Here is a 15838-nt window from a genome sequence, read left to right as displayed (position 1 = left end):
ACAACTCGCTAACTGGCTTTCACGCGCTCATTCAACTCTGATTTTTTTAACATTTTTAACAGAATTCAGACAAATGGAGGTATGTGATAAATCTGCCGCGAAATTATTATTCAATAATATTAGTACTCCAGACATGTCGGAATGGAAGTAATTCCATGATAGAATTAAAAACAAAACTGAGTGAGAGACACGTTCACCAGTTCAATTTCTAGTTTAAAAACACAGAACCCGAGGTAACCCCTTAGCATCGTAATTAAGAATACGTAAGTCGAGGGAACCCGTAAATTTCGGAGCCCCGGGCACCGCCCAGTCCAGGCTCCCTGTAGCTACGCCACTAGTGATCGGTTTCAGAGTTTTTTAACGGTTTTTTAACGGCAGTTTATTTATTCGATAGCGCCAAACACGTTTATTTATTTACAGCTGTTAAATTACTCGAGAAACCGTGCACAGATCGTCTATCACAGGTCTACGATGTCAAATCAGAGTACAAATGAACGCAGCACGAAAGCCCTAACCACTATTCTAACGCTTGCACACACCACCGGTTCACATGTCGACGTTATATGAAGTTTATTCATTATATATTATATATTTCAAGAAATATTCACAAATTTTAATATATATATATATATATTTCCATGTACAGTCAACAGCGCACCACGTTATCCTGCATAAACCTCTATGTCGCGGTGATAGAGGCGAGATTGCAAAGAATTTGGGTAGGTTAATGTCCTGTCGACTGTACATGTAAATAAAGCTTCATTTCACGTACTGCGCTTAATGTGAAAATTTTTTCATTTAAAAACATATACTCCATAATAAAGCTACACAACGCCCGTAGGGTTTGAATTATTAACTCTTTTTAGTCATGGCGTGTTTGAAACGCGTACGCTAGGCATGAAAAAATGCGCCTGGCGTTAGAGGAGTTTTCATAGGAAAATCCAGCGGTTAAAATGTAAATAAATTCTTATAACAATACTTATATATTGCCCAGATTTCTATATATATGTATATATGTGTGTGGAACGTCTCGGAACCGGTTCTCATTAAATGCCGACTCATGCCTGTTTGCGTACATCACCTTAATTCTTCTTCTCTTCTTTCTTCTCCTCTTGCGTAGAGTCTGTCGTCTGCTGTTGTCCTTCGCGCTCGGCCGCCATCTTGGAAAAAAAAATACATTTTACAGTTCAAGTTAATTAACAGTTTGAGCAAACTTTAGTTATTAAAAACTATTCGTCTCTCATCTGAGCATTGTCCGGGTTGCTTCTGCAGCATTTATTCATTTGCTTCCACAGAGCCCAGGGCACCTTGAAACTAATGCTGTAGATAAACACCTATACATACTTAAATTTCAATGTAGACGTAATATGTTTTGTCACTATCGCATTTTCTAATATTTGCCATTGACAGAAAGGGACAAAACATACTTTACGCTTTAACTTTATACAGGTTAACATTTTAATGTAGATCAGCACCCTAGGTTTATTTTTAATAGGGTATCTACCCTATCAAATTATAGGGTGCCATCTGGCCAGGTCAGAAAATTGAAAAAAATATGTACTCTAGATAAAATATATATATTTAAGATCATTGTGATAATTCATAACAATGCCGATCGAACATGTACAGTTGGTTGGGAAGTGCATTTCAAAAAATAATAAAACTATAAATATAACCTCAACCATCGTAAAAAACAAAAAAAAAATTAAAGTTATCGCGCCATAAACGCAATATTTAAAGTAGCTGTCGAACAAACATATCTTTCTTCGCGAACATTGTAGCACGTTGTGACGTCACTCGTTCGTGTCATCTAGCACGGAGCGTTTGGACGAGTCCAAAAATGTGTGATTTTATTTTTGTCACATCTTTGAAAGTGTTGTTAAAACATTTTCACAGTAATATTTTTCACTTGTGTTTCTAATGATACAAAGGCCTTCGAATAGTCATCAAAATTTGTCATATACCCCATGTATATGTCGGTTTTTTATTTTGTGCGCTACAAAAAAATTAATAATAAAAAACACTGTTCGAATGAGCTTCTTTCGGCATTTCTTCTCAGCAGCGGTCGTTCCGAAATTCCAGTAGTTTGGAGCTTGTGAGAAATTACTATTTAATATAAAAATTTACGTGAAAAAGTGCCTGTAAAGGTCTAATTTCTGAATAAATGGCGATCTTTTCGACGACCTCGGTGGCGCAGCGGTAAAGTACTTGCTTCTGAACCACGATGGAAAATGATCTTTTTCCGATCGATCCGGATCTTGGATGTTTATCTATATATGTATTTGTTATAAAATATAGTATCGTTGAGTTAGTATCCCATAACACAAGTCTCGAACTTACTTCGTAACTGTTACTTACTTGTTTGGGGCTAACTCAATCTGTGTTGATTTGTCCGTATATATTTATTTATTTAATCTTGTAGTAGTAACAAATCGTCCAACCGGCTATAAAGTCGGTTAGATGACAACGTCTACCGTTAATGTCGCACTCACGCTTGACCGAAGCGCCGAAGAGAAGGCGTGACGGCTCAAATGAGTGCAGCCATTCGTCCTACTAATATTACAAATGCGAAAGTTTGTGAGGATGTATGTGTGTATGTTTGTTACTCTTTCACGCAAATTCTACTGGACAGATTGTTATGAAATTCATACACGGGTAGAACACAACATGGAATAACACATAGGGTACTTTTTACCACGAAATTCCCACGGGAGCGAAGCCCCGGGGCGAAGCTAGTAATTTATAAAGGCCAAAGTTTATGAGTTGTTCGTTACTTATTTACGCTAAAACGGCCATTTTTGTAGTGGAGCTCAATTATCGATACATAGTATATAAAACAAAGTCGTTTCCCGCTCTCTGTGCCTATGTAAGCTTACTTACTTTAAAACTACGCAACAAATTTTGATGCGGGTTTTTAAAAGAGATATTGTAATTCCTGAGGAATGTTTATGCGTATAAGTTACTAGATGCGCAACGAGGTGTTATCCGCATTTTTATTTTTTAAATATAGTTTTTATGCACAGTAGCGCCATCTACTTAATAAAACGACATTAAGTATCAGACTTTTTAACCAAATCGCCTACTTTCGGTATAAAAAGTACCCTATGTGTTATTCCAGGTTATCCGTCCAGTAGGTTTCGAGTGAAATAATAACAAATATACATTACATACACACATCCTCACAAACTTTCGCATTTATAATTAGCAGTAGGATACGATATATTGCAGTAATATTTTTAACGTCAATTTTTAAAGTGATGTATCCTAAATCATTCTAAATTGAACGAAGAATTTTGCCAAAAGTAAAAATGATTATCCGGTCGAAACCGCTTTTAACCAAAGAAATCTTAATATTTTTTATTATTATTATTATTTGACGACCTCGGTGGCGCAGTGGTGAAGTGTTTGCCCCTGAACCGAGAGGTCCCGGGTTCGATCCCCGGTCGGGTCATGATGGAAAATGATCTTTTTCTGATTGACCCGAGTCTTGGACGTTTATCTATATATGCATTTGTTATAAAATATAGTATCGTTGAGTTAGTATCCCATAACACAAGTCTCGAACTTACTTTGGGGCTAGCTCAATCTGTGTGATATGTCCCAATATATTTATTTATTGTTCTACCAACCTTCTTGTAAGCCTGTTCGAACAGCTTGAGGCTGGCCTGCTGCAGCGTGCCCGTGGCCGAGCGGATCGTCTCCGGATCAACGTCGTCCTTTTTCGCGAGGAGGTCGCGCAGCTTCGCGATCTCTTCACGTAACTTGTCGCACTGCGAACGTAATCAGAGGAATCATTCGATTTTGTCCACGCGTGTTTAAAATAGATTTCGGGTTAAGACAGTGAGAAGTGAAAACTTGAATTACTTTGTGCATTTTTGACATCGTACGAATTTTCGATCAGGGTCACGTGTCCTGACCAAAAAATTGCACAACGCCGCTAAAGAAGTTTTCATTTCAAAAAATGTCAAAAGCACGTGTTTTGCCTTACACAATAAACAAAATCATGTCATCATTTCAATAAAACGTGTACAATGACAATAATTCCGTGTCCGGTGGAAAAACTTACACAAGATATACACGGCGTGGATTGTTTCTTTGTTTGAGAAACTAAGTTATGTCCAAATAATGTTTAAAGAAACATGTTTCAAAAATAAAGATTTGTGTATGTGTATTTGTTGAATGTTTTCAAAATATTTTTTCTGATGGATCATCTTAATGATTTAATACCCAAAAGTTTATAAATAAAACAGAAGTAACATTGATATTAAACTGTGATTGTAGGCATCGCTAATCGTCCGCAACGTTACAAAACGGGCGGTGATAACTCGTGCCGTCTCTCTCGCACGCAGCTTTCCCGCTCGCACACAGACGCGAACGGTTTAAATTACGTGCTAATATTTACTTGAAATAATTCTACTGTGACGTATTTTATGTTTCGAACTTACTTTAAGGGCTAACTCAATCTGTGTGATTTGTTCGTATATATTTATTATTTATTTATTTATGTAGTTTACGGTAGTTGGTTCTTGTGCTATAGTCCAACTTGGTCTCAGCCTAATCGTGATTCTGTCTATAAAAAATCCCCTCCTTTCCCTGCGACAGCTAGATTTTTCTACTCGTCATCTTGAGCATAGAGCAACACGCCCCCAACCATATATCCCCTTTTCTGTTGACAACTAGGTAGAAGCCTCGTCCTGCGGAAGTTAGTTCTTATGCTCGTAAATCTCGTTCTCAGCATAGTGCGACACGCCCTCAGCTAACTAGACAACACAACTCACCTCGTCCTGAAGTAGATGATTCTTCTACTCGTCCATCTTGGTCTCAACACAGTGCGACACGCCCTCAGCTATCTAGACAACACAACTCACCTCGTCCTGAAGTAGATGATTCTTCTACTCGTCCATCTTGGTCTCAACACAGTGCGACACGCCCTCAGCTATCTAGACAACACAACTCACCTCGTCCTGAGGCAGCTGGTTCTTGTACTCGTCCATCTTGGTCTCAGTGTCGTGCAACACGCCCTCAGCCTGGTTGGACACCTCGACCCTCTCCCGGCGTTGCTTGTCTGTGGCCGCGAACTGTTCGGCCGCCTTCACCATGTTCTCGATTTCGTCTTTGGACAGACCGCCCGACGATTGGATCACGACTGCGGAGGTACATTGTTATTAGACAACGTGTCAAGTTTACCTGCGAAACGCTACCAGCATTCTGGGACATATTGGGATCGATGCGGCGCGAGAGCACAAAAAAAAAAAAAACTAAACGAAAATCGGTTCATCCGTTTGGGAGCTACGATGACGCAAAATTTTCATCAGTAATATAACAATGTAAGCACACACAATAAAGTACATGGTCAAAAGGTATACTGAAACATATTATGATCGTGATCGAGCGCCGATATATATATATATTATAATCAGCACTCGGATCACAATCATAACCTGTTTTGATATACCTTTTGACTATGTACATTATGTACTTTTATATATTATTAGAAAGAAAAAAAAAACCTTGTAAGAAACAATAATGGTAAGCCGATCTGGCATGATAGGGACCAACACTGTTCAAATGAGTTTCTTTCGGCATTTCTTCTCAGCAGTGGTCGTTCCGAAATGCCAGTAGTTTGTAGCTTGTGAGAAACAACTATAAATATAAAGATTGACGAGAAAAAGTGCCTGTGAAGGTCTAATTTCTGAATAAATGATTTGAATTTGAATTTGAGATGAAAAGGAAAATATAAATATATGTAACACGTATAATGAACAAAATCTCGAGCCCCCGGAGCCCCCGGAGCACTCACTCTGTTGCTCCTTGCCGGTGCCCTTGTCCCGCGCGGAGACGTGCACGATGCCGTTGGCGTCGATGTCGAAGGTGACCTCGACCTGCGGCACGCCGCGCGGCGCGGGCGGGATGCCCACCAGCGAGAACTGCCCGAGGAGTTTGTTGTCCGCGGCCATTTCGCGCTCACCTTGGTGCACTTTGATCTCAACCTGTGTATTATTACGAGATTGTAATAAATAATCTACGCACGTCGTATTCCACGCGGCTGTGGGTCGTGGTCTTTAAATTAAACACACACACACACACAAACAAGACTTTCTTGGAATTATTAATGAAGTGGTTTGCCATTGCCTTCTCCGTTTCACACGCGAGTTAATAACAATCAACCAGTGTGCAGGTTTCCTCGCGATGTTTTCCTTCACCGGAAGCAAGTGGTGGTCGATGAAAACTACTATACATGAGTCAAATTGGTATACAAACTCGTGTGGCACGAGTAGGATTCGAACCTGGAACTGCTGATGACAGGCGGACGGTCTTAACCACTGGATCACAACCGCTGGGACAATACATTTTTTGTGTGTATGTTTTTAACGCGATAACTTTCGAACCGTTGGTGATTTTGATGAAATTTAAAAGATACGTAAAATCTGTCATTACAATTTTCAAGTTCGTGGCGCATCAGAATCGTAGGTCATTTTCTAAATATTCACAATTTCGTAAAAATTAATCCTTGTTCACAATTTTGTTCATCAAAATTTATTGTGTCTGCGAGGACCAAGTTCGCGGCGAACAACTACAGTGACACGACGACCACACACACACACACACACACGCGCGAGCGAACCCGCGGACAACCCACCTGCGTCTGCCCGTCGGCGGCCGTGCTGAACACCTGGCTCTTCTTCGTCGGTATAGTCGTATTCCTAGTGATCAGCTTCGTGAACACCCCGCCCAGTGTCTCAATGCCCAGCGACAACGGGGTCACGTCCAACAGGAGAATGTCCGTGACGTCACCCGCCAGGACTCCGCCCTGGACGGCGGCGCCCACGGCCACCGCCTCGTCGGGGTTGACGGCGCGCGACGGAGCCCTACCGAATATTTCTTGCACCGTCGATTGGACCTGAGACAGTTGAAATGTGAGAACGTGAAGAATTTGCGTTGCATGAAGATATCTTTTTAACTGATTTAACTGAAATTTTACACGCGTTTATTTTTGATGACAGTGAGTTATTATGATGTGCGTGGGCTGATTGCGGTCCCTATAGTGTGGACCCAGGATCGGTTCCCAACGAGGGAACTCATCAACGTTATACAGCGTTGACATGATTTTATTCGTCGCGCGTCGATTGCAAAAATATCACTCAGACTGCTATACAGGCTTGTGTCAATAATTTCATATTTTTATGATTAAAAATATATTATATATTTCTTCTCGCAGGTATATGCGTTTTATTGTTACTAATTAATACCAAGCTTAAGTAAAATTTTGAAATATGATCCGAAATAAAACGAAACTAACATTTCAAACAAACGCGTTTTTTTTTCCATGGGAAACAAATATGATGATATACAAGCGACCCGCCCCGTTTTCGCGCGGGTGCTATATTATGCATGTTACATACCTATAAACCTATCTATTAATAAAACCCGCATCAAAATCCGTTGCGTAGTTTAAGAGATCTATGTACATAGGGACAGACAGACAGCGTAATATGTAATAAAATGATGTTTCACAGTCTGAAGCGAGAAAACTTCACTAAATCAAGGGAACATTTGTTCGTGAGATTATAACCCACCGACATACAGACACCGATAGGGAATATGTCTCCAATATAATCTAGCACCTGTCTCAATGACCCGCCTAGCCGGTATGTTACCGACGTCGACTTGTGCCAGTGCTCAAGTGAATGATGAATGGTGAGTGACCGAATTAACGAACGAATGGAAGAATCAATTAATGCAGGAAATAATGAAAGAAGAAAAAACGAAATAACAACGTATTGAATGAACGAGAGGTTGAATGAACGAAAGATTGAATGAACTATTTGAACGAAACTAATTGATGACCGAATTAATGCAGTCATAGTAAAGTGGATTCTACTAAATCTCTATGACGAATGACCGAACCATCAATGCTATCAGCCACCTTGACTAGAAAGAAAGAGTGAACAACTGAACGAATGAACGAATGACAAATGTAAATCGGTCACCTTGGGCATTCTGGTCATGCCGCCGACCAGCAGCACCTCGCCGACGTCGCTCCGCTGCACATCCGCGTCCTGCAGCGCGCGCTGACACGGCGCCACCGTGCGCTTGATCAGCTCCGACACCAGCGACTCCAGCTTGGAGCGGCTCATCTGTTGATGTGCCGTTTTATTTTGAGACTACATGTCGCCGGCGGCTTCGCTCCCGTGGGTATTTCGACATATATATATTTGACTTTGTAATGGTGAAAGAATTTTTGAAATAGTTTCGTAGATTACCCGCATCAAACGTACAAACTCACGAACGCTTGCCTCTTTGTAATAATAGTATAGATTTATTTAATGTTGGACAATTTTGCGACCAAATCAGGTGCTAAAATCAATTTGGATTAATATATTTCTTATAAAATCTTTTATTTTATTTATTACATTAAATTAATTGTACAACAAAACAATGATTTCTGAATTAATTCATATTCAATTTTGATTTTTTTATATATATTTATTGACATTACATTACAATCTGTGTAAAAAAAGTTAAATATGTTTTTATTAATTACATAATTTTACAATTATGATAAATTGGCATAAAAATCTTCAAGGTTATTTTCTACGCTGTCTACTGGGGCTTCGCGACCTCGCAGCCACGAAATGGGGAAGAACTGACCTTAAGATTCATGTGTTTCGGCCCCGCAGCGTCCATAGTCAAGTATGGCAGGTTGATGTCCGTCTGCAGAGATCCTGAGAGCTCAATCTTTGCCTTCTCCGCAGCTTCCTTCAGACGTTGCATTGCCATCGCGTCCTTGCGGAGGTCGATGCCTTGCTGTTAAATAAATAAATATATTAGGACAAATCACACAGATTGAGCTGGCCCCAAAGTAGGTTCGAGACTTGTGTTATGGGATACTAACTCAACGATACTATATTCTATAATGAATACATATATAGATAAACATCCAAGACCCGGGCCAATCTGAAAAAGATAATTTTCCATCATGACCCGACCGGGGATCGAACCCGGGACCTCTCGGTTCAGAGGCGAGCACTTTACCACTGCGCCATCGAGGTCGTCAAAAAGTAATAAATATTTTTACGAGGAAAAAACACCCGGGTGTTGGGAAATAACAGTTAAATCAATATATTTCTTCTTCATAGTCGTATTCCTCATGACTGAGGGTCGTGGTTATTACGTGGAATGAAACACACACAACAACTTTCTTGGCATTATTAATGAAGTGGTTTGCCATTGTCTTCTCCATTTCACACACAAGTTAATAATCAACCAGTGCACAGGTTTCCTCACGATGTTTTCCTTCACCGGAAGCAAGTGGTGGTCGATGAAAACTACTATACATGAGTCAGATTGGTATACAAACTCATGTGACACGAGTAGGATTCGAACATGGGACCTTTCGGACCACAGGCGTCTTAACCATTACACCACCACCGCTTCACGCAATATATTTACATAGGAGAAAAAACACGGGACAAATATATGATTTATATCAACTTGTGCTCAGCTGAAATGAAAGGAGCACAAACGTCAAGTAAATTGAACACGCTGAACCGATTTTGATGAAATTTGACATGCATATAACTAAAGACCCGAGTTCAAAGATAGGGTTATTTACGACCCCTAAAGTTGCTACAATGAGGGGGTGAAAGTTTTTCAAATCTCATCCCCAGAGGCGAAAATGAAGGGTGAAATTAAATAATATCACAACTAATATCAGAAATGCGAAAGTAATTTTGTTTATCACCTCTAACAAATCTTCTTGAAATTTTGCACACATGTAGTTTGAAGTACGGAGAAGGACATAGGGTACCTTTCATCCCGGAAAAATTACAACTCCCATGGGGAAATTCACGCGGGCGGAGCCGCGGATAAACAGCTAGTATATATGGAAATAAATGAAAAAAAAAATCACTAACGTCTCTCTTGAACTCGTCGACGAGGAAGTTGACGATGACATTGTCGAAGTCTTCGCCTCCAAGCAGCGTGTCGCCGTTGGTCGACTTCACTTCGAACACGCCCTTCTGTATCTCCAGCACCGATACGTCGAACGTGCCCCCGCCCAAGTCGTAAACTGCGATGCTGGGATTGATAAAAATAATTGAGTTAACAAGTTAAATTCATACCAACTAATCTAGATTTATCTAGCAGCGAAGCCGCGTGCAAAAGCTAGTATTAAATATGGATGACAAAATAAACAACAAAAGTTTGATTGAAAGAACCAGACACAAATGAAAAGAGTGGGGAGGCTTTTGCCCAGCAGTAGTACATTTTGTAGCTACAAAAAAATCTATACTATTATTACAAAGAGGTAAGCGTTTGTGAGTTTGTATGTTTGAAGCGGGCAATCTCCGAAACTACCGTACCGATTTCAAAATTTCTTTCACCATTAGACAGGTACATTATCCAAGATATAGCCTATATTTTATCTCAAAATTTTAAAAATTCCCACATAACATCTAGTATATTATAAATGCGAAAATAAGTTCATTTGGTGTTGTTACCTCTTCACGCTCCATCTACTCGACCAATCTTCTTGATATTTTTCATACATGTAGTTTGAAGTACGGAGAAGGACATATTCCCACCCAAGCGAATCCCCGGGGCGGTGCTAGTAAAGTCGAAATTACTCACATTTTGTCTTCAGTTTTGTCCATTCCGTAAGCGAGGGCGGCCGCTGTCGGTTCATTGATGACACGCAACACATTCAAACCAGAGATTTGTCCTGTAATATATAGCCACAGTGTAATACGAGAAAAAATTTGGTAAGCGAATCTTTGGCCGAAAGTGAGAGACATGTGTCTGTTTCATCTGAGCGTTCCCTATAGGTTGTCCAATCTGCAACATGGCCAACGTTCACAAAAAGCCCACTTCGCAAAATGTCCATTTATTTCTGATTCAAATTCATTTATTTAATATGTTAAGAAAACCCACAGTATTAATGACGTTTACATTAAAATTGACAAGGCCAATAGGGTATCTTTATTTTTTCTTTATTGATTTAAAGGGGTTTTGTCACGCAGTGACTATGTCACCCCCGTGTAAGGTGCTACAAATTGTATCAATTAATGTGGAGACATAGTTTGATAAAGCGTTTGGCATCGTCCGATAATGGAGAAGCCAATTACGTGTACCAAGGGGGAGTAAATCAAAGTCAAAATCGCGGCGGAGTGTCTCGTTGCGGACACACTCCGCCTTCTATAATACCGCATTCTGGGCAATTGGGTGAATTAGCTATACCCATCAAATACATATAATTGTTCAATAGGGTATCCCTCAGAGCGTGTCGACGGCTGCGGCCGCGCTGTCATTACGACTTTTCGAATTTTAACAAAGACAAGAATTAGCTTTACTAACCGTCTTTAAAATAATAAATCTGTACTGTGACAATGTAAATTTTATGATTTATGGTTGATTTTGGAAATGATTCCTTCCTCGAGAAAATTGACGGACCGTAATGACAGAGCGGCCGCAGCGGTCGTAACGCTCCGAGAACTATCGCCAATTAGTGTAATTCCGAAAAATTGGAAATATAAAATCAACACTTAAATTTTATGAGTAGATATAGACATTTCCCGGTTGCCTCTTTAGAAATCCTAACTAATATTATAAATGCGAAAGTAAGTTTGTATGTTACCTCTTCACGCTTTATCTACTCAACCAATCTTTGTGGAACCTTGCATTCCTGTAGTTTACAGTACGGACGGACATAGGGTTACTTTTCATACCTGGAAAAATAACTGATCCCGTGGAAAATTTACGCGGGCGAAGCCGCGTGCAACAGCTGGTCTATCATAAATATGCATTTTTAATTATTTTTGTTCTTACATGGTAGAAAATAGCCAATTGCAAAACCATTTATTTTTGATTCAATTAACTAGATGGCGCTGTCATAACGCCTGAAAAAACTTACCGGCGTCCTTAGTGGCCTGCCGTTGGGAGTCGTTGAAGTAAGCAGGCACAGTGATGACAGCGTTCTTGACACTCGTGTTGAGGTACGCCTCGGCTGTCTCCTTCATCTTCATCAATACAAACGCTCCGATCTGGCTCGGTGAGTACACTTTGCCCTCACTGCCTGTAATAAAATAAATATAAATATATTATGACAAATCACCCAAAGTAAGTTCGAGACTTGTGTTATGGGATACTAACTCAACGATACTATATTTTATAACAAATACATATATAGACAAATATCCAAGACCCGGGGCAATCAGAAAAATATCATTTTCCATCATGACCCGACCGGAGATCGAACCCGAGACCTCTCGGTTCAGTGGCAAGAACTTTACCACTGCGCCACCGAGGTCGTCAATAAAATTAATATAATGCGATATTTTAAATTGTGCTACTAGCTGCGTGCCGGGGCTTCGCTCCCGTGGCAATTTCGGGATAAAAAGTACCCTGTGTAATTCCAGGTTATATTCTACACATGTACCAAATTTTATAACAATCCGTCCAGTAGATTTCACAAACATACATCCTCCAAATGTGGATATTGGAAGTTTCTTTCGGAGCCGTGACGCATTAAAGCCCGTCAAAAAAATCGTCATTAAATTCGGAAGATACGGCTATGATTATACAACCATCAACTTTCATTGCGAATACTACTGTTGCCTATGAGCTGTTAATGCTTTGTGTCCCTTAGTCGCCTCGTACGACACTCACGGGAGCACTCCTATTCTATGGCGGGACACACATGTGGGCCCTGTAATTTTTTTAAAACTAAATGAACGATGGAACAAAAACTCACCTTGAACCCATGCATCGCCATTGGAAGCCTTTACCACCTTATAAGACAGATTCTTCATATCTTTCTGGACCTCCGGATCGTCGAACCTGCGTCCGATGAGCCGCTTGGTCGCGTAGAAGGTGTTCCCACTGTTGGTGACAGCTTGCCGCTTGGCTGGCATGCCCACCAGCCGCTCACCCTCCTTGCTGAAGGCTACGTGGGATGGAGTGGTTCGCGAGCCTTCACTGTTCTCAACCACCTGAGAAATAGATTAAGATTATCCAACGAATGGCCCTGGCAGAAGGGGGCAAACCCAAGATATGCTGGCTTGATGTCGTCAAGGATGATATGCGAGACAATGGTCTGACAACTAGGGACGCCGACGACCGCGCGATGTGGAGACGAAAAAGTAGAAAAGCACCCTGGACGCCTTTTATTTTCTACTCTTTAAGTAAGGTTAATGTCCTCTGCCACATCTGTTTCGTTTGCAATAAACACAAAAACTACTGCACAGATTTTCATGTGGTTTTCACCAATAGATAGTGTGATTCCTGTGGAAGGTTTAGGTGTATAATTTATTGTTTTTAACCGACGGAAGTCAGGATGGGTCACTAGTAAAATAAATACCTTTGGTGTCTTGCCTTCCATGACGGCGACACATGAGTTCGTGGTGCCCAAATCGATACCGATAACGGCACCGCGCACTCCATCAGACCTGTAATCGCAAAAATAATAATAAATCTTTATATTAATCTTATTTTTTTAAAGTGTTACATGTTTGGTGTTGACTGACAACTAGGGATGTCGACTAACATGGAGATGAAAAAGTAGATGAAGCCTGGAAGCAACTCAGGCAACGCTGAGATGAGAGAGAGATACGATTGACATTGCCTGTTGTATATTGCTATATTGCTTAAACCTAGCCTGGACTGGAGTTCTCAACAGTGTCATAGAAATAGAACAAATAAAAAAACAACAAATGCCATTGATTCTACTTCAACCTCGGTGGCACATTGGTAAAGTGCTTGCTTCTGAACCTAGAGGTCCCGGGTTCGATCCCCGGTCGGGTAATGATGGAAAATGATCTTTTTCTGATTGGCCCTGGTCTTGGATGTTTATCTATATATGTATTTGTTATAAAATACAGAATCGTTGAGTTAGTATCCTATAACACAAGTCTTGAACTTACTTCAGGGCTAGCTCAATCTGTGTGATTTGTCCTAATATATTTATTTTTTTATATATTTAATTTATTTAGTGATTAAACTCTGGCATTTAATCTGTATGAATTTTTGTTTTCACCCTAGACACTTATTAACGTTAAAACAATTATTTAAATGGGTTCAGCATTAACCAGAATCAAAGCAGAATACTCGGTCAGACACAAGTGCCCTTGATTCATAATTATACATTAAAATCTACCTGCTGTGGTATCTTAGTGTTCAGTCTATTCTCAGAGTAGGCAAAGATTTGACGTGTTCCAACTTCTGTTTCAGTCTAAATGACCCACAATACAAGCTTATGAGATTAGTCTAATTTGAAATTGCATTTTTAGGTTATATACATAAGTTTTCTTATATTGGATTGGGGTTATTAATATAGAATGGTAACAAAAGGAGAAAAATATGATTTTTAGTTAAGTGTAAATACTTATGGGATAATAGTTTACATTATAATTTCAATTCTGGTCTGAGTCAGTATTCAAATAATACTATATATAGGTACACATAATAAATTCAAATTTATATTAAAATCAAACTAAATCCAATCTTTACAAATTGTAAACTTAATTTTAGAACATTTTTCTTCATTTGGTACCTTTTTAAAATCAAAAACAAACTAATATTGAAAAAGGTTAAGGTTCACTACAAATTTTTGAGGTTATGATGAAATCCTTATGTAAATTGAACATACATATAATATTTATATTGTTACATACTTTTGTCTGTACTGTAGAGCATGCTGCTGATAAATAGGAACTGTTGGGGCTGCGCTCTGAAATAAAAAAATAACCCTTTACATCATAAGTACCTACATGTGAAGGCAACAAGTTCAATGCAAGATTCAGCCCTCTGGACACATTCCAAAGCTCATATTCTAACATCACGAAAAGAAATAAGCGTATAATAGTCTATTTTCAAAGGAATAACTCACATTTTTGAGAACTGAGTAGAAATTCTTCTGTGTGTAAAATTCCGTTCCCACGCCGGAATACTCCAACACCTTCTGTCTGATGGCACGAGTAGCGCACAACATTTTTACAACAATTTACACAATAATATTAAATATTTTGACAACTTCAAACAGGATATAATGGACGCAACTCCCGAAAATACGATTTAAAATTTTTATTTCTTTGATAAAACTATTGCACCAGCCAGCATGTGTGATTAGAACTCTTTCATAATACTGTTCCAAATTGTTCACGCGGTGGGGTCGGTTGGCATATGTCAAAAGATTAATCGTTAAATTGTTATGTGACCAAATTAAAATTAATCTAAAAAAATGAATAAAGTAATTATATGTGATGAATACTTACTTATAGAGAAAAAATCTCTTGATAGTAAATATATTTTTTGCTTGAGTTTATAACAATTTGATATTAAAGAAACATACAATCTATGTACCATTTGGAACTCTAATGTGTGAAAAAGACAATACTATTATTCATAGCCAATGTGCGAGCAAGACAAATGCTGTGCTCATATAGTCGACCTCGATTTCACTAGAATATCCGAGAACATTCCATTTTGCTTGCCAGCCAAATGCAAGCGCACAATATATTCGCTTGGTGAGATTGTAAAGTAGGCTTTAAAATTCTCCTCCCTGGCTTTGTCTCTGGTATTACAATGGGCGAAACAAAATGGCGGGAAGTTTATATTATTTTTAAATCAGTAGTAATTAAAAAGCGTAGTAATTTAAAAAATTCATACTTAAATAAAAACTTAAATATTCATACATATGTACTTCTATCTACGTAATGCAAGGAATATTTCTAATATACAAACATGGAATAATCGAAATAATAATAAGAAATGTATCTATCGGTAAACATATAGGTACTCTGTCTCTATGTCTGTGAGGTAACATCGAAAACTCCTCGGAATG

General features: G+C 39.2%; 1 protein-coding gene across 1 annotated transcript; it reads right to left on the bottom strand.

Moving 5' to 3' along the window:
• Positions 1-437: 437 nt before the first annotated feature.
• Hsc70-5 (Heat shock protein 70 cognate 5) lies at positions 438-15139 on the bottom strand. Its single transcript, XM_053767423.2, has 14 exons — positions 14885-15139; positions 14670-14725; positions 13358-13445; positions 12752-12989; positions 11912-12073; positions 10633-10723; positions 9918-10080; positions 8653-8808; positions 7992-8138; positions 6641-6901; positions 5801-5990; positions 4959-5146; positions 3630-3770; positions 438-1160 (listed from the first exon to the last, which is right to left on the bottom strand). The coding sequence occupies exons 1-14, from the start codon at positions 14984-14986 to the stop codon at positions 1083-1085; spliced, it is 2061 nt and encodes a 686-aa protein (XP_053623398.1). The 5' UTR covers positions 14987-15139; the 3' UTR covers positions 438-1082.
• Between the last annotated feature and the right edge of the window lie 699 nt (positions 15140-15838).

This window comes from Plodia interpunctella, chromosome 30, assembly GCF_027563975.2.
Source record: "Plodia interpunctella isolate USDA-ARS_2022_Savannah chromosome 30, ilPloInte3.2, whole genome shotgun sequence".
NCBI lineage: Eukaryota > Metazoa > Arthropoda > Insecta > Lepidoptera > Pyralidae > Plodia > Plodia interpunctella.
This window is presented reverse-complemented; position numbering and strand designations above follow the sequence as displayed.